A 20,294-nucleotide genomic window follows, 5' to 3' on the forward strand; every position below is an offset into this window, starting at 1 on the left:
TGGCTTTTGCTCAAAAAATTCCCATAGGGTTTTGGAGTAACTCTGAAGCCTTTGACAAGCCCTCCAATGGTAGGAAAGGATGTCTGCACCCCCCCCCCCATATATCTCTGCTCCATCTCATTGCTATGCTTTCCTGATTTCCTTTTTCCTTCTTTAGTCTACAGCAGGGGTCTCTAAACTTTTAGGCCAAAGGGCTGCTTCAAATAGCAGGTACAGTGTCGAGGGCCAAGGAAAAAATTAAATAATGAAATTTAAATAAATACATTAGAGATGGAACTTAGATGAATTAATAAATGAATGGGCTCAAATGCCCAGGATTCCTCCAAGCACCAACACAGCCCAAGAAATAAAGCACACACTTAAATGGCCCCCATTCCCCCACCCCAGAAGCACGATGCCAGTTTGGTCAACTGGGCCAGAGGCTCTCAGGGAATCAGAGGCTGGCCATGGGCCAGATAAAGACACTGGCCGTGGGCCACATCTGGCCCATGGACTGGGGTTTGGAGACCCCAGACTACAGTACACCACAGTTCTTTCTCTGTTCCTTGTGCCACTGTCATCTTTTCTGATGTGTTCAGTTTTCTGAAGCTCCCATCTCAAATTGCAGTCCAGATAATGAGAAATCTTCTTCCACTGCTTAGCTAAGCACCCTTCAACTGTTCCATTGCTCAGAAGATAAACTATATTTTTCTTCTAGTACCCTAATTTGTCTGAAATGCACCTATGAAATTAGTATCTGTTTGTACCTTGGTCTCTTCTTCCTCTGACTTCTTAACCTCTTATTGAATGTACCGAAATGAAGGATAATTCAGATTGACTATTCCCTCTTGGCTAGTCACTTAGGCAGAGAAACTGCTAGTGATTTGCTGGCCATCTGTGTTAAAATGAACTAAAAGAATAACAGCTTTCAGATGTGCAGTTAACTTCTGGAGATCCAGTTTGCACCTTCAAGGAATTTTGGAATATGGGAAAAGATGAATTTGTTTAGTAACTAGACATGTCAGGAGAATATGGATAGCTTAGCTCTGAATTAGGACATTTTCTATAAGTCACCAGCCAAAAAATGGATTAAGGAAATGTGGTCTATAGAGATGACTATCCTTTCCTTCAAAATGACTGAAGCAGGATATTCCTAAAAGAGTTAAACCAGCGAGCTGAGTCAACATATCTGGAAAAACTAAACTTGCAATATGTGAATTAAAATGTACTCCAATGTACTCTATACATTTTTATTCCAATATTGCAGATTTAATTTTTCAGTTAAGTGATGAGTTCTTTGCTCCCACAACTAAGTATTGTACAGGGATATCTCTCTAATTACATCCTGTCTTGGTGGGCTGTGCAGTCTCCTAAGTTTAATTTGTAGATATCTTCCCACTGCTAACCCTGTAGATAGCACCACTGTTTATTATACCAAGGGTTGGTTGATTCTCAATTTAACCAGGGTTTGCTCTGTATGTATATCTATGGCATTTCATCCTACCTCAGTCTTGTTCCCTGTTCTATAAAATAAGAACAACAGAAATTTACATTACAAAAGTGTCTTATAATCCAGTAAAGCAAAACCTTTATGTTTATTTATTTGCTACCTTATATCCTTCATCCAAGGCAAGAACAGTATGCATTTTACAAACTGATCCTATTTGTGGTCATTAAGAAGTCCTACTATCATCAGTAGAAAATGTACATAAGATTACAGTGTCGGTGTCCATCAAAATGATGTCTATACAGCTGCATCTTTTTCAAGTTTATTCAGAAGTCCCATCTTGTTCAGTGAGGCTTACTTCTAGGTAAGTGGGTATAGGTTAGCAGTCTAGGCCAGTGTTTCTCAACCAGTGGTATGCGTATCACCAGTGGTACTTGAGGTGGTGTCTGGTGGTACTCATGGACCCCTGGACACCTGCCACCCAGCAGCAAGACCAGGAACATCACACAATAAACAGCAGTAGGAAGCTCGACTCAGAGGGCAGAGCTCCAAAGCATGCTTTTCTGCACTTAAAAAGCACTCCTGTCCACCCTGAGCCTCTTACTGGTATTTGTCATGTTGCATCTGACCTCCCAACCCAGAAGTAACTGGCAGTGATGTCATTTCCAATTACTACAGGTGGTACTTCGAATAGGTGGACCATGTGAAGTGGTATGGTGGAGGACAAACATTGAGGAACACTGGTCTAGGCATAATATATTAAGCGGTATGTGCAACAACATCCATGTGAAGTAGGTTTGACCCAGATCACCCATATCCAAGCTGAATGAGAGATTTAACCAGGATTTCTGAGACCAAAACCTTAGTGAGCATACCTGCTTCCAAATCCCCTCTGCACACAAAATGACCTTATTAATTACCAAAAGGTTGTGCTGCCAGATCAATACAGTGGTGTCATTTGATCTTTAACATATGACCAATGTATGCTTAAAAAAAACTGTACACTCAAAGCCACAACTTAAATGGCTGGCAGGCAGGCAGTTTACATTCTGTAGCTACACATTTGCATCATAAGATTTATTACATGCAGTGCCGTTGCATTTATGAGGGCAATTAGAAGGCGCACATATTTTAAGGAGTAGTTCAGGAGAGGCTGTGCACCTGACTTGGCTCACACCACATGACTGTCTGTTGATGTATAGGAGAGAAGCATGCTGCTCAAGCAGATCACCTCTGTCTGTTGGTGTGGATGGGTGCATGAGAACTTCTTGCCAGTGGATCAGACAAGAAAGCATCTCTGAAAGGTTAACTTTCAGAGATTTAACTCTGAAAGGTTAAAAAAAGTTATTTTTGGAAGGAGTAGTAGTAGTTTGGAATCAATGCTATTTTGAAATATGAATGAATCATAACAGGATATCACTGTGGAATACTTCTAGCACTAAGGTAAGCACATTCATTTATGAGATATACACAGCATAGCGTAAAATACAAATCAGCATATAGTCCAGGCTTAAGGGAATCTTGCTTGAAGCATACATTGGCACATGTGCTTCTGTATCCAGGCAGGAATCTGCACCTGAGCGTACAGCCCAGGAGCAGACCTGGCTGGTGCCAGTTTGCTGGAAGCCTTTGGGCAAAGTGTTAGAATGGGTCTCCCATGGTGTCTCCACTTGCCCTGTGATGGTGCATTGTCACTAGTGCCAAGAGCTTGAGCCTGGAGTGGTCCTCAGCCAGTACCTGATATGATTAATCCTTGATGCCACCCAGAGGACAGATGTGTTTCTGTGTGTGTGATGGTGATATGAAGTGTGTGTGTGTGAAATATAGAAAATATATCAGCATTCTCTCTTCCTTATTGCTTTTCCAGAGGCATTTTTGTGCTACCTGCACCTTGGTTGTTTTATGCTGTATTTTATTTTTCTTATTCTGTACCTCTGTTGCATGTGATTGTGATTGAGTATTTATATATATATATATATTTCAAAACTCTTTTGTTTCCTATGGAGAATTAAGTGACGAGTGTCTATTTTGTTATGCTGCGACTTTTTAAAAAATTTTGTAAGATCTATATTTGTGACCATTTGTATTACTCTAATGCAATGGTTCTCACACATTTAGCTCTGGGACCCACTTTTTAGAATGAGAATCTGTCAGGGCCCACCAGAAGTGTTGTCATGACCAGAAGTTACATCATCAAGCATGAAAATTTTTTAACAATCCTAGTCTGCAATCCTACCCACACTTACCCAGGAGTAAGCCCCATTTACTATCATTAAAAGAATATACATAGTAGCTTGTTAAAAGTGCAGGTCTGTAACATTTCCCCAAATGCAATCATGTACCATGGTAGCATCAAGTCTAATATATTAAAAATAAAATATTGAAATGAATGGGGACCCACTTGAAATTGGCTCATGGCCCACCTAGTGGGTCCTGACCCACAGTTTGAGAAACGCTATTCTAATGAATACTATTTAACCTGTTTCTGCTCAGCCCACAGGCGTGCACATTTGAATGCTGTTGTGTACATGCAACATTGGGCAGTAATGGCTTAAACAAACCAAGCCATTTTGGGTTTAATTGTGTTTCTCTAAAAGATGGGGTGGAGTTCCATGTGGTTCAGATCTGGCTCCAGGTTCCAGGGAACTTTGGTAAACTGCCCTCCATGGATTCCATCCTAACGAGTACACAGCAGAGGACTTCTTGTTAGCATCCTCACTATTGCCTCCTGTAGCATTCCTCTGACAGCTATGAGTCTAGTTTCTTGCTGTCTGCTTCCTGTTCCAAAAAAAGAAAGAAAGAAAAATCTTGCATTTGTAAACAAAGAAGTGTATCTTGAGCACAATAGGGGAGATTTTGAGAACTGCGAATAAGTGTAACAGTGGATATGGGACCTGGGGATATGGAGGGACACCTGTAATTAATTTAAAGCCCAATCCTATGCATGTCTACTCAGAAGTAAGTTCCATTAGTGTCAATGGGGCTTACTCCCAGGTAGGTATGGATAAGATTGGGCTGTTTGGCTGCAATCTTATACACATTCATCTGATAGTATACCCCCACTAAACTCAACAGGACTTACATAGGATTGCACTGGTATTAATTGTGATGGATTTTCTGGCAGTTTTCATGGCTTTGAAAAATTTAGGCAGCAGTGCCTTGCTTTTTATCTAACTGAATAAAAACAGTGGAGGGCCAAGGAAGCCAATAAACAGTTCAGACATGGATATGTTCGGCTCATGGGTTCATATGAACTGATTGGGTTAAAATTTGTGTAATGAAGAAGTCTAAATTTACATATGTCAAGCACTGGAGTTTTTCCATTGTTTAATTTCAGACTTAAGAATGGACACTTTTCATTTTTAACTTGAACTAATCTCCTCAAGAGATTTCCAGATGAGAGGAGGGTCTTTCTGAGCAGGCTGTCAGAGCCAGAGGATAAAAGGAAATAGTAGCATAATTGGTCTGGGCACTCATACAATTTCCTTGTTCTATAAATCAGGCAGATTCTTACACTGAAGCCTTACTAGGTGTGAAAGGCGGTACAGGAGAACAAAGAACAGACCTCTTCATTCAAGTTGTAATTATCTTTTGGCATTGATCTTGGCTCTGCTACTCTAAGGAATCACTTGAAAGTTTCACTTAGCTACAGGTGTTATATATGTCCCACCCCACTCAGTTCCTTTTTGCCCTTCAAGGGAAAAGATATAGTTACCTTTATCTTCCTTTGAAGGGCAAAAAGCAACTGTCTGACAGGTGATTTCAACTACTGTTTCAACTACCAAACAATGTGAGGAGAAGAGTTTAAAATCATCTCTTCCCCCCCCCCATGTAATTAAGTAGAATTAACATTTCTACTTTAATTTGCACCCTCTGCAGTAGCATTTTGTAAAACAAACAACTGTTGAGATCAGATTACCTGAGTCTGAGTATCATGTGAGGTTTGGTTCATACAGTTCTGGAGTTGTTGTTTCTCTAAGTTAAAAACCTGGGGATCACTTGTTTGTTCAGGGCATGGCTTCCCTTTTCTGTGACAGGAAACTCCACGTGTAGACTCAAGAACATGAATTATACAAGGGTTGGATGTCATGAGCACTGGGTACTTGCTCATTTTCACCAGGAATTGTGGCTGTGCTTCCCATACAGAGCCTCTGCATCCGCCGGACACCTCAGATATACTTTAGTTCAGCTGTTGATGAAATTAAGGTTACTACTACTGTATGTAAAGTAGAATGCCCCTTGACCTTTTTTTAGTAGGCTGTATGATTTCAATCTGCCAGGCGCAGATTTTCAATGCTTTTGAAAATTTTCAATAAGATTTTCAATGCATGCTTCAATGCTCTCCCATGTTAAAATCAAACTCTCCCTGTATATGGGAAGCTAACATGTTCGGAGAGAGGTAGGCTAAACCATTCCTCCATGAAATGCTAGATTTCTACACACAGGGATTTTATATGCATTCAAATATATGCTATTTCTACATATTTGAATAACCTGCATATAGTATGTTGAAGACAGAAACGTAGAAGAATACAAAGAGAGGCGAGGATTGAGCACGTGCAGTAAACTGCAAAGTGCTTGGAGTTTCATCTGCTTCCAGCTATGGATGTTGAATGCTGTAGGAAGGTGTTTATTAAATACAATGACAGTCAGTCAGTCAGAATGTACATGTTTAAAACCATGGGTCATCTTAAAGAAGTGCTCTATTTAAGAACCGAAGGAAAAAAGCAAGCTGCATGTAAACAGAAAACTGACTGAAAACAATAATTAATGTAACAGTTGGAAAAACTAGGAAATCATTATGTGGTCAAATAAAACATGAAGCGTATTAAATGTCGCTTCAACAACTTATATAAGATGGTTTCCATGGTGTGAAGCAGTAGTTAATTGGATGGACTTGTTCCTCATAGAGCAGCTATGAGAAAAATGCCTTCTTGTAAGTAACATCAGATAACCACATAAACCTTTTGAATGTGTCTGAACCTCATTGTGTAAAGCCCCGATATAAAACATTCTCTGGGCATTCCTATAATGTGCAATTAAGGACGTTATTTTATTTTCTTTATAATAGTTCTAGCTTGCCTTTCTATAATTTGTACTCAAGACAGTTTACAGAGCAAGACTGAAAACAGATCATGATAAAATAGCAGCCAATAAAATTAACAGTCCAGCACCAAAACCCCAAACTTAATAGCAGCAAAGGATCATTTAACCATTTAAGCAAATGCTCAGAGAAATAAATAAGATAATCTTCAGCTGATGCATAATTTTTCAACTGATGCATTAATAAAATGTATAAAGCTGATGCAGCTGATGCAATTTTAAGAAAAGGTGCCAAAAGGAAATCTCTAGAATGTCTATTCCAGTGATGGGGCAGTGTTGGCACCCACCTTACCACTGTAGGTGGGAGTACCCAGGATATGGTCTGCGATGATGATCTAAAGGCCACATTACATGTTGTGTGTAGTGTGTGTTTTGGTTACTTGACTTCTGCGTTATTTTCTTAAAATAGCATGGGGAAGGAACCAAATGCCAAAGGTTTCCACAAATAGCGTGGGGAAAGGGTGCATTTCCAATCAGAACCACAGAGGAAGCAAAGAATTAAAATCTGTGTTCCAACTCATGTGCCCGCTGACATGCTATTTTAAGAAAATGGTCCAAAAATTCAAGCAACCAAAACACTTCATATGTTATAGTGGTTCATCCCTTCATGGGGGAAAGGGTAGATCTGGCCGATCATGCCACCACCGATCACTCACCTCCGGGTAACTGGCCCTGTGGGATGAATTAAGTTCCTGATCCCTTATCCAGAGTGCTAACTTTAAAGAAAATCTATACATACCTCAACAGCCCAAGCCCTGAGTATCTGAAGGACTACCTTTGAGCCATTAGTTATTTGATTTTTCTCTGTAAACCGCTTTGTGAACTTTTTTGTTGAAAAGCAGTATGTAGATAATAATAATACAAACCTACCCATTAATGTAGAGCCAAAACTACACATTAAGTATGGTTTAGACACCTTCACATATCTGCCTGTCCACCCACTATCATGAGCTCGGGTGATCAGGTTTAACTTTATCACTACAATTAACACATGCATCTTCCTCCTTTCTAAAGGACCTGGCCATAGGTTTTGGTTACCAGGACACATGGCCTGTTGTTAGCAAGATCTTACTTGGGGTGAGATCTTGGTAGGCTGCCATTGCCCATCATGGTGGTTTGTTGCCAGCGTTTGAGTCTACCTTGAACTAAGCAGGTTTTGAGTGTATTGGTGATCCCCCTACATTAGCAGTTACTCCTTGATATACTGCCACAATTATGTGTTGACTTCATTGTACCTGGGTGCTGTTGGTCTTTTAAAAGGTTTCCTTTATTACAACAGTAGAACATGCCCTGAAGAGATCAATGCTTCTTGCTTGCCCTCTTTTCATTGTGAATATAATTGCACGCACAGACTATAAAACAAAGCACCAGCCGAACCGGATTTTGAGTGGATAAATTAATCTGGAGTTCATAGGAGAGAGAAGGGAACAGATTCACAAGCCAAAGGAGTGCTTGTTCACACTTTGGACATTGACTCACTGGGTGATTTTTGAACACCCATCCCCTATTTGCACACTAGTCACCCTCTTCTGCAAAATAGTAATGACATCTAACTGCCTGTAATAAAAGCTTACAAGGTAGCATTTTGGGATATTTTGACACTTCAGGTATTGTAGGTATTTATTAGTTCTCTCAACTGACTGCAATTTTGAGCTGATTAAGTATAGTGCCAGAAGTGACTTATGTGTTCAGTTAATAAAAAACCTGTAGTAATATGGAATAGCAAGATATATTCAGGTAATTCTCCAGAGGGCTCTGGGAGTGGGAGAATTTATTCAAGTGGCTGGCCTCTGAACAGGAACCTATGTTTAGTAAAACTGTCAGCAGAGTGCCTGCACTGGCACCTACATACCCCAAGCATTGTTCAGAGCAGGTCATATTTTGCTACCCCCAAATTTCTCGGATACCGAACAATGTAGTGAACACAAGGGGAACAGTTGCCAATCATTTATTAGGAAAAGTATATTCAGTTACACAGTAGCCAAAGGGGTGCCCACAGGCCAGCAAGCAAAAGGAAAGAATGTGGTGAAGATCAGGAAACAACAGCAACAAGGAACTGTACAGTTATGTCCCAATAATGTCTTCTCCCTCACTCCCCCTGTGGCATTTCCCACTTTCTTTTTAAAATGGAGAGTTCCTTCAACTGTAGACTTGGCTGGTCAGGCTTGCCCTCTGCACTGCTATCCACACATAAACTCACCTCAAGATAGCTGGTTGTGCAGCTCATGTTTATTTCCAGCTTATTTTTATCATGTGATTATATGAAGCTTACAGTAAAGCAGATCCAAGAATCTTTTTCTCTGTAATTATTAACTTATTATTAACAGTATTTATATACCGCTTTTCAACTAAAAGTTCACAAAGCGGTTTACAGAGAAAAATCAAATAACTAAATGGCTCCCTGTCCCAAAAGGGCTCACAATCTAAAAAGATGCAAAAGAATACCAGCAGACAGCGAGATGGGCCAGTTACTCTCCCCTTGCTAAAAAAAAAAGGAGCACCCACTTGAAAAAGTGCCTCTTGCCCAATTAGCAGGGGTTATTGCAGACACACCTTGCATTGCCAAGAGATGTTTGCCTTTAGCTCTGCCTCTCCCACTGCAGTAGCCCTTCTCCTAATCCAACCATCTTCATGGAGGACTTCCTAATTGTCACCTCCATATTAGTCATACCATTGCTCACTAGATCCATAACTCATTGGCAGTTCCCTTTTTCTGCCCCCCACCATTGGCACTTGCCAGCTGTCCAACCTTTTGCTCCTTCTTCCAGTGGTTCACACCTCCCTTTCATACGGTGGACCTGTGTCATTGGCTACTGTGTCAGACCTATTCCATTAGAGCTGGGCAGCCATGACTTGTGACATTTATGACCCCTCTTTCTACAGAATGTACCACATGGAAACTATTTTGTGTTCAAGCTATAGTGAAAACAAAACCAATGGACAGCTAGAGGAAATGAATGAAAGTAGATGCTAATGTCCTGGATACCAAATGATGTTACTCATGGTTGCAAACCTTTATCCATGGTTTTAATCATTTGTATGCAATGGGATCAAACCTGACACCTCTGGAGCACAATGACAGAATAAAGTTTAGCATACAGCAGTTACTTGCATTATGGATTTAGGCAAAAATATATAGTGACCCTAATCCCTCGCTGACTTTCTCTTATGCTTGCCACAAATCGTACAGCAAATGAGGATTTTTCCTGCTGGCATTAATGAAATTGTCATATAATCTTTCAGGCCCTTAGCAGTTAGTGCTGCTTTCATATCTAATGCTGGAGGCTCAAGAACGGCAGTGTCCCCCATGGGGGAAGGATTTCATGCTGAAGTATGAAACAGAATTCAGTAAGGGAGGTGCTGTGGAGTTCACGGTGAAGCCAATCTTGAATTTTATCTGGGTACAGTGTGGATCAGGGAAAGGGAGAATTTCTTTTGCAGTCAGGGAGATAAATTTTGTTCCATGGAAATCATTGGTCGTTGCTGGTTCTTCTGTTACATCCAAAGTGAGATTTGAATACATAATTCTTTGCTTTCCCTAGAGAGGCCTTGGGCTAATGGTGCAATCCTATGCATGTTTACTCAGAAGTAGTCCCCACTGTTCTCCCTGAAGAGTGTGCATAGGATTGTAGTCCAGATGGCTGCAATCCCTTACCTGGGGCTGCATTGCCCCTGCAAAAGGTTTGATAGGATTGGAGCCTAAATAACAGTATTTGAAACCTTATATTTATTTCACCCAGATGTTGACCCTGACATGGGGGCATCCATGTAGGGATGAGTTTGTTTTTTTTCATAGTGGGGGCTTTGTGCTAACTGAAAAGCAGAGAAAAGCAGAGAAAAGCAGACATACTACAAGAGAAGCCTTTCTCAACCCATAACAGTATGGGTCAGGCTTCCCTTGCTGAATTTCAGCTGGCTTTGTAAATGCAGAAAAGCCTGTCAAGGGAAGAAAAAGTGGTCAGCCCTACATCCCTATGATATCTACTTTTTATCACCCACAGGAGATACGGCATTGTCATGAGAAGAGATTGAAAAGCATAGCAGGCAATTGCACCTTTAAGACTAGTTGCTGTTTAAATTTTGTGTTTAATCACTGTTAAGTTGGTGGCTATCTTTTTACCTTTTGCTGCTGTCTTTTATTGTTCTTGCTGTTCTGCTGTTCTTTTTACTACAGTCCGTTCTCTTTATATGTGAATTTGTTACCTGCTTATCTAAAAGGGACAGAATTGCCACCTATCTCTTATTATCCATGCCTCTGTTCTCATTATCTGCTATGCCTGTGGTAAACTTTTCTGGCCTGTGGCTCCCTTGATCCCCGTGGCTGTTGGCCATGACTCCCCATCATGTTCCTGAGGGCTGGAAGTGACATCATTAAACAGGAAGTGGTCAGAAATATTAACTATATTAATATTAATTATATTAATCATATCATTAATTAAATGCAGATCTTAAAAATATATTATTAATACACAGCAATATACATACTTTATAAATGATTAGCTTCTGATCACTGTTGGAGACAGGATATTGGAGTAAGTAGATTTTGTCTGGTCCAGGAAGACTCATTTTTTAACATTGTAAGCATACCAATAGAATTGTTTTATCAAATGAACTTGGTGAACAACCAGTCTGATCAACATTACACACACACACCCCTGTGGACCCCAATCCAACTAGTCATTTCTCCCATTCTCCTTGGATAGGATTGAGCCCTTTATTAATTTAATTAAATAAAAAATTTTCCAGCAGCTGGTGGGGAAAACAAAAATAGACCATGAAAATATATCAGAGCTGATAAGGGTTTGGTTAGGAGGCTGATTTGTCTCCTATACTAGGAGATGCACAGCTCAAGCCTATACATGTCTACTCAGAAGTCCCATTAGAGTCAATGGGGTTTACTCCCAGGAAAGTGTGGATAGGATTGGGTTGGCAATGACTTCATCAATGGCTGATAAGTATTCCCTTCAAATAGCAAGATTCATCACTTTAAAAATACAGCCTTTCATCTTCAGTCAAACAACAAGATTAATAAATCACTTTCAAAACAGTACCCTTTTTCTGCTCCTGGCCAAGTAAAGTGTGTGCTTGTCTCTCCCCTCCCCCTTTGCCAACTGCATGGAAGCAACTTTAAGAGTCCTGGTGACTGGTAAAATAGGAAGCGTTTTATTTGGGGAGGGGGAGGAAAGCGGGAAGGTTTGGAGATCAAAAGAGGGGAGTGGAAGAGGGAGGGGGTTGAAAAGAGAGATTTCACTTTGATGAGAAGAGATCCCAGGCTAGGAACTAGGAACCAACCAGACAAGGATCAAGGAGGGTTTCTTTCTGACAGTCAGCAAGGGCAAGGACTGCAAAATGAGCATGCTTGGTACTTGCCAGCTGGGTTTAGGAGTTGAAGAGCTTTGGAAACAACATGCAGTGAACACAGAAGGCACCTCGGAGTGGAGGGAGAAGAGTGTGGGGCGGCAGCAGCCATTCTCGCAGCTGAGCAACTCCCATTTCTTCTGCTTTAAAAAAAAGCGAAGAGATGGGCAGAAGACGGGCTCGTATTCTGCCCAGGGGTGTGACTGTATCGCTGCGAGAGGTCATCCCGCGCCTCCCTAACGAACCGCGCCTCACAGTTTGAATAACACTGTGCTGTGCAGAAACCTTCAGGAGGCTGCAGGGACCTTCAGAATGTGACCAGCGTGGACCCCTTTAAAATGGCCAGCAGAAACTTCTGCTGGTCATTTTAAAGGGGTCTGTGGGTGCAGATTCTGAAGATCCCAGCAGCCTCTGGAAGGTGTCTGCAGGATTCAGAGATATTTTGGCACTTTCTTCTGCATCCAGCTGGCTTCCTGAGGGTCTCTGCTGGCTTCTTCTGATGGCACGGAAGGTAGTCCTTCCCCCCAATGGTACCCCTTGTACCTAAGCCCATTGATCCCATAGGATCAATGCTTGATCCCATAGGATCAATGGTTAGTTATCTGCGAATTCACCAACCGCTAGGGTTTCCAGGAACCATTATTCTAGCAGATAATGAGAACTGACTGTACTTTTATTAGTATCTATCTGCTGCTTTTAGTTACTTTAATTATTATAACTTTTGTGTATTTTTTTTTGTTAGCCGTGTTGGGCATCCCCTATTATGAGAGAAAACGTGGTGTATAAATATTTTAAATAGAAATAAATAATACTGCTAGACATGAGTAAAAATAGGTCAGTTTAGATCAGTCATCGATATGTGTATCTTGTCCCATTGTGTTGTCCATTTGTTAGATAAGAGTCATACACTGCATTTCTATAGTACCTCTTGAATGTTCAAATCGGTGTGTGCACCTTGTCTCAGTAACCTTTGCAACAACATGTTGTTATTATTGTTCCTATATGATGATGAATATTACGATGAATATTTAGCTACTGTTTTTCAACAAAAAGTGCATAGTGCAGTTTACTGAAGCTGAAAGAATCATGGCTTGTCTGAGGTTACTGTATATCAAATTGACGGCTGTACTGAGATTTGAACCAGGGACTTCACTACTCCCCCTGCTTAGCTACTGTACAAGATAGGAAACCAACACATTCTTCTTAAACTACAGAGCAGATCCTGCAAAAAAAAAAAAAAACCCTTGAACTACAAGTTCCAACAAACCTGTGCAGTTTTCACAGGGGAAAAATAGACTGCCAGAGCTTATTCTCAGGTGGTCCATATAAAAAGCACCTTTTCAAATTCTGTGGGTATTGTTTTCCTTTTGGGATTCTTACTCATCACTGATTGATGTATGGCTGTTGAAGATTGTCTCACACTCTTGCCATGCCATCTATGTAATTCCCTGGAAGAGAAATTCTTGTGACTTCACAAAAAGATTGGTTTTCTCTTGAAAAGGACTCAGGGTTTTCAGGTGTGCTTGCTCCTGGAATTTGGGGGCATTTATCAAAGAGAATCTTGTGTGAGGGCATACCAAATTTGCTTTTTCTTATCCACTTTGAACAGTTGCAGTGGTGTAGCTAATGAAAAGTCTAGCCCATGTCAAGTGCACAGTGATGCCCTGGAAGTGATGTAATTTCCGGAAATGACATCACACCCAGACTTTTAAAAAAGTGAAAAATGGGGCAGTGGCATAGCTAAGGCATCTGCTACCTGGGGTCAAAGAAGATTTTGTAGCCCCCTCCCCCACCAGGACAAAATCAAATTTAATTTATTAAGTAAATAAATAAAAAATTGGCCATAATTTTGATGGAATGTAGCTATTCCAATGTGGTTTGTTTCATTGCATTCAGCATTAAATTACCTTTCCAATGATATATAACATGATGGTATTATTCGTACATACCAAGATTTTCACAATTTTGGCCCCTAGTGTCAAACTCAGTTTGTTGCCCCCCTAAAACTTGTTGCTCAGTGCAGTTGCCACCCCCTGCACCTCCTTAGCTATGCAACTGAACAGTTGGTCTGTACCTTGAACATTTGGTGCATTTTTTTAGTGCCTTGGCCAATTGATATTGGCAGCAGAGTTTGAGTGACCTTTGTATGCTGTATACTAAATTTAGCAATCATAAATGTTGCTTCAATGCAGTGTTTGTGTGTTCCCTACAGGTTTGAAGACCCACAAGTACGGCAGACAATATTTCAGATAGAAATTAAACTACCTTTGCATCCTTGGTAACACTTCATAATCTAACTATGAGTCAAAAAGATTCATCAGAAGAAGTAGAAGGCGCCTCTGATGCTTTATGCATGGTCTGTGGCCAGTCACATCTACCAGAAGAGAACCATGTGTATAGCTACACAGAAGATGTAGACGATGACCTCATTTGCCACATTTGCTTGCAACCTTTGCTTCAACCACTTGACACACCTTGCAGCCATACTTACTGCACTGTTTGCCTTACGGATTTCTTGGTGGAAAAAGACTTCTGTCCGATGGATCGCAAAGCTCTGACCCTACAGAGTTGCAGAAAATCCAGCCTACTAGTAAATAAACTCCTGGATAAGCTAATAGTTAGCTGCCCTTTCACAGAACACTGCTCGGAGGTCATGCAACGCTGTAACCTTGAACAACATTTTCAGAATGGGTAAATTCTTTTGTTTGATTTTCTCCTTGGCAAAAAAAAGCTGGAGAGGAACTCCATAGCATCAGTTAATCCTGTACCTTCAATGGACACTTTGAAGAAGAAATTAAGTGCATTCCTATACGTTTACTGGATATAAGTTGCACTGTCTTCAGTGGGACTTAATTCACAGTAAGTGTGTATAGGATTGCAGTCTTAGGGTTCTTACTGTCCTGCTCTGGTGTAGATCAGTTGGTAATGTATTTTATACTCTTGAAGTAGTTTAATATGTATTTAATTTCTACCAGTCAGAGCTTATCTCACATTCATAGGGTATACCTACCTATGTAGTTGACTGAACTGAGTTTAGGCCTAAATTTATACAGTGCTTTGAAGGAATTTGAAATTGAATAAGTTCTATTTCTGCAGCTAAAATACACTGTTTGGCTTCCTTAAATACCATAGGAAACATCAGTGGTTTCAGTAGGCCTTCAGTAGCATAGTAGATGGACAAGCTGGTTCTGTATCTACTAATCCTCATCTCAATAATCAAATTAAAATTTATTTTAAGTTCTACAGAATCAGGGACTCTGCTTTGCATCTTGCTGCTGGTGAAGGTATGGCTATGGCAGGGGGGCACAGGACAGGGCCTTCTCAGTGGTGATGCCACGACTGCGTAACTCAGGTGGCCTAATTACTACCCATGTTTCAGCAGGCAGTGAAAGCTCACCTGTTTGATTTGTCATTTCACAAATGTTTATGGTTTTATTCTGCTCCTTGGCCGCAGAGGACCTACCATTAAGTGAACGGGGCAAATGCCCCGTGCGTGCATCTCTAGGATCGCGAGAGAAACCTTCTGAGGCTCCCAATGCAGTTGGAAACTGTAACCAAAAGTACAGTTTAAGACTGCAGGGAAACCTCAGAAGACTTCCTTGGTTGGTCCTGGAGTAGCGCGAGGCTCCGTTGTGCTGCAGGTGAGTGGGGAGACGCCTTCACACGGGGGGGGGGGCATCACGGACCTTTGCCTCAAGGGCAGGTCTGCTACTGCTCCTTGGGATGGTTTAATATGTTTACTGCTTACCTGTTTTGTGTTTTTATTCTGCTTTCCAGTTGATTGTGGGGTTAGTTTTAAATTTGTTTGTTAGCCACCCTGATGATCCCTTCTGATAAATGCTTTAAATAAATAAATTAGAAGAAAGTAACTATACAAGAAGAAACACTGCCTTGTCAAATGTCCCTGTCCTTCAGTGAGTCATCTCTTTTAAAACCAGCTAGAGATAGTGATTTCTTGGGGGGGGGGGGATGTTAGGAGTCCTATAGTTTCCCAGCTCCCCTACTCCCTCCATCTGGTTGATTCTGATTAGATGGCATCATGATTCAAAATATAGAAAATGCTCACTTTCTGCCCTGTGTGTGGTTTCCCTGTTGCCACATTTGGGTTTCTACCCTCTTCTGTGATGCAGCTCAGCTCATAACCCATCTGCCTCTGACCAGTGATGCAAATGTACCAGCTGCTTCAGAAGAACCACTCTGAAGAGTGCAGGAGGCAGGTCTCTCTTGCCTGTGCATCAGCCTGTTTTTTGCAGCAGTAAGTCACTGCCTTGCCTCACACCAACCATGCTCTGCTCTCCCTAAACCCGCACATCTAACCTCCATCTGAGAATCAGATCAAGTAATCCTCTTACAGGTCAATGATTTTTTTCCCCCAGCATAGCTTCATTTAAGGGATTTGCATTAATTCATAATGTGCTACTGCTTCTGTTGAAATGGAAAGACTCGTTTAAAAAGAGGGAGGGCTGGAATTGTCTGACATAAAAAGCTTGAAGTTCTGTGTCCCATCACAGAGAGAAAAAGAAAGGGGCGCAGAGGAATCTTAGCAGCAATTTTAATTGTTGCACTTGAAAATGAAGGCTCTCCTGTTGTTGGTCCTACCTTGGCTAAGTCCTGCAAACTACATAGACAATGTGGGGAATCTGCACTTCCTGTACTCAGAGCTGTGAGTACTCACAGTTGTGATGTTGTGGTGGTGTCTCTGTGTTGTGTCTCTGTGTTTGTCTTTTTGAAAAAATGGGAAGAAAATTCCTTTCTGTCCCTCTCTATGGTACCTGTATATATTTGTGGACATTTAAATGAATAGGCTTGCTAGCCTCATACTTAACTGGAGAGAATCAGAATGCCTCTTAGTATTTTCTCTTTTCAGAATGCTGGAAACAGCTAAGAAAAAGCAGTTATTTTCCTTACCTGTTTCCCTTTGTCAACTGGATATTTGGATATTTTTTTCTCCTGGGAATATGTTCAAGCTGATGAACAGACCACCTTGTAGATAGATAGGAGTCTACACATGCTCTCAGTTGCTAAGATCCTTTTCACAATGCATAATTTGTGTAGGAGAGAGTGTAGAAGCATTAAAATATATCCCATTTCTGCCTGCATTTATAGTGTGAATCTTGTTTATCATTGTTTTGTTTGAAATATAATTACTGAACCGTCATCTTGGAACTGTGTGTGTGTGTGTGTGTGTGTGTGTGTGTGTGTGTGAGAGAGAGAGAGAGAGAGAGAGAGAGAGAGCGCAAGCATGACTGCCTTTTCTCATTGCTTATAATACCTTTATTATTTTTGGTAGTATAGCCTGTAAACAATGCTTGTTGAGTTAGCTCATAAATGTCATGATGAATAAGGATTCAGAGTGACAATTACACGTACTGAGGTTTTGGGAAAGCAATATGTAATATGTGAAAATGTGTTCCGAAGTGAAACTGATTCATAAAGTATAGTGTGACATGTTTGAAAATTCATATGGTGGTTGGTTGCCCAATTTGTCTCCAAAATGTGTTGAATGATATGCTTTTGAGGAGAGCTTTTCAATAATGATGGCAACCTAATGGGTTTGGGCGTGTGTCTAGAAATGGTGACTTGATTGGAATGAGGCTACCTGAAGCATCGTCACAGTATTTTAAGAAAACAATATGAAAGCCAACTATTAATAATTCAGGGACTTTTTATAATGAGGCATCTACTCCGAATTTCTCTATAGATCATGTAACCTTTTAAACAAATGTTAAAAAGAAGTTGCTTTAAAACTTGCAGTTTAACTATTATAATATTAGCAAAACAGGATTAATAGGAAAATAGCAGTTGATGGAAGCAGACTACAGAGCAGGAAGATCAAAGCAGACCAGATGAACTTTCATAATAGAGACAACGGCATCTGGGACATTCGGTTTCCAGGAAAACAAATGGATGAGATTAATCAGAGCATACACACAGAAGCTCTCCCTTATTGCTGTTTCCTAGGGAATTCTGATTCATTCCTGTCACACATAGAAAGGGCTACTATGTACAGTAGCTACTCAACTTGAATTTATTTTACTCTCTAACCTACAAAACTCTTAGCTACAGCTTGATCGCTATGCTTGTTGACAAACTGTTTACCCAGTCGCTTTGCTGTGGGATATGCCTTTCCTATTAGCAGCAATGTATAAATCTGTTTAGCACTGCACTTTGCAGGGGAAGGGAATGAACAAACAAACAGAATTGCCTGCAAATTGGGTCAGAGAAACAAAATTAGGGTGTGAATGCAGCAAAGATGGGCTGCAATTGTTTGTTCTTGTTAAGTTAGGATTCTTTCTGTGGGTTTGATAACTCTGGCAGCTAACAGTTGCTGTAAAATGGGGATGTACTGTGCCCATATGGGGTGCTAGGGTGGATTTGAGGTCCCTGTTTCTCTGATTGATGAATGAATTGGTAAAGTTGCCTCATAGATTTTAAGGTATATTTTTAATTTCTTGCCTTTGTTGGACAATGGCTTCGTAATCCTAGATACATGGAGAAGATGTTGTTTGAAGTTGTCTAAAATTGAGCCAGACCATTGGTCTATATAGCCCAGGGGTGTCATATATAAGGCCCATGGGCCAGATATGGCCTGGTGAAGCTCTTTATCTGGCATACATGATAATTGGGGCTCTTCCATTGCCACCCTTACAGCAGCACTGCTTCTGCCAAAACTTTGGGAAGAAGAGATGAAGGAAGCCTCAGAAGGCAAGGAATTCTGTGGGGAAAGGCACAGACCAAGAGGCGTGAAAGAGGCACACAGAGAGTCCAGTTATCTCATGGGCCACCCTTTCAGCAGTGTCACTTCCTAAAAGGCATCACTTTGCAGACCACCTCACAACTGCTGAGCTGCAAAGTGATGCCTTGGCAAGAGAGGTGTTGCTGGAAGGGTGGCCCATTTTATATTTGGACTGTCCTATACCTTGAAAATATGATCAAGATTTACATATTTTCCCTTCAGTCATTTGCAACTAATGAGTTCCTACTTAAGAAAAAAGTGCTTATTTCTTGTCACCACCGGCTTGATAATGTCACTTCCTGCTTAATAATGATGTCACATCTGTGTCTTAGCAGGAGTCATTAATGCTATTTGGCTCACAGTATGAAACAAGTTTGACACCCCTAACCCAGTATTGTCTCCTCTAACTGCCTGTATCTCTCCAAGGGGTAATGCGGTTATCCTTCCCAGGATTGTTACTGAAGATACTTTGAATCATGGAAGCTAGAAATTGAAGTTAGGGCCTTGAGGAGGCAAAGCATGTAGAACTGCCAACCCTTCAAGATTGGTCTGGAGTTCTTAGGTATCAGCATGAATCTCCAGGCGGCTACTGAAAGCAGTTCTGGAGATTTTAACAGGGCCTCCAGGAATATTCAGTATTGCATCATGTTGAGGGGGAAAGATCCCCAGGAATCGCTTCATTCAGTGTTGGCAAATCTACAAGCATCTGCTCTACCACTGAAGGGTATGGGAGGCATTGCTATATCTGCCTGTTTGCCTCCTTCCTTCATGCAACTGGATTGGGCTGAATATTTTCAGAAATGTTTACGTACGTACACCTTTAACAGTACAGTTCAGCCGCTGACAGAGGAGTTGGGATTGGGGAGGTTTGGGGCGTAGTGGCATCCATCTTATTCTGAACTCACTTCTCAGGCTGGACACACCCAGCAGGCAGCTCATTGCTATGCCAGCAAAAGAGTTGGCATAGATCTGAGAAGTCCCATCAGGGACTATGTGGTGTCCAGGAAAGTATTTCATTTCTTATCTGTCTCAACTGACCTGGTCCCCAGACTGCATGCTTGATACAGAGGATGCTGCACCAGCAGCCCTGCATCCAGCATGCTGTCACTGGATTGCGTTGGGTCCCAAATTATATGAATAAGAAAATGACTACATAAAGGCTATGCCGTTCTTCTGTTGACTCACCTCGCCTTGCATGACCACAATCCATCTGAGATAGAGGATGCAGAATGCTCTTCCTCACTTCTGAGACCAGTTCCATTCAGCATTGTGCTAGCCCAGGCAGTAGACTCGCACTTCTCTGCAGGTGTTGTCATTCAGCTGCCACACCAATCAGTGAATCGTTGTGGTCTGCAAGGTCAGTGGGCTGAGCAATGGAGGTGGGATTTGCTTTCATCTTCTTCCTGTATTCCTTGTAAGAAGTGCAATGTGTAATTGCACTCTGGGTTTGTTGTCTCTGCATCTTTGCTTACTTGTGCAGTCTCAACAAAAATATCATGAACCAGGTCACCGCGGACATAAGAGGGACAACATAATTGATTCTACACACTTGCAACAGTGGCAGTGTCCTAAGGTTAATGTAAATAGTGAATTTGCTTTTCTTTTTTTTTAAATATCAGAGCTCAATTCTGTCTTGAAACATCACCCTTGGACCAGCTGTGTTGGGGTTGG

At 41.1% G+C, this 20,294-nt stretch overlaps 1 protein-coding gene across 2 annotated transcripts in view; it reads left to right on the forward strand.

Moving 5' to 3' along the window:
• The first annotated feature begins 14,186 nt into the window (after positions 1-14,186).
• LNX1 (ligand of numb-protein X 1) overlaps positions 14,187-20,294 on the forward strand; it is a 77,072-nt gene continuing 70,964 nt past the window's right edge. The window contains exon 1 of one of the 2 annotated variants that reach the window (XM_066632765.1): positions 14,187-14,578. In XM_066632765.1, coding sequence (XP_066488862.1) covers positions 14,187-14,578 — 392 coding nt within the window. Of the gene's footprint in view, positions 14,579-16,458; positions 16,551-20,294 lie in introns of those variants that run through there. The other variant, XM_066632766.1, reaches the window with a different exon arrangement.

The sequence above is a fragment of the Tiliqua scincoides genome, chromosome 6, assembly GCF_035046505.1.
Source record: "Tiliqua scincoides isolate rTilSci1 chromosome 6, rTilSci1.hap2, whole genome shotgun sequence".
Taxonomy (NCBI): Eukaryota; Metazoa; Chordata; class Lepidosauria; order Squamata; family Scincidae; genus Tiliqua; species Tiliqua scincoides.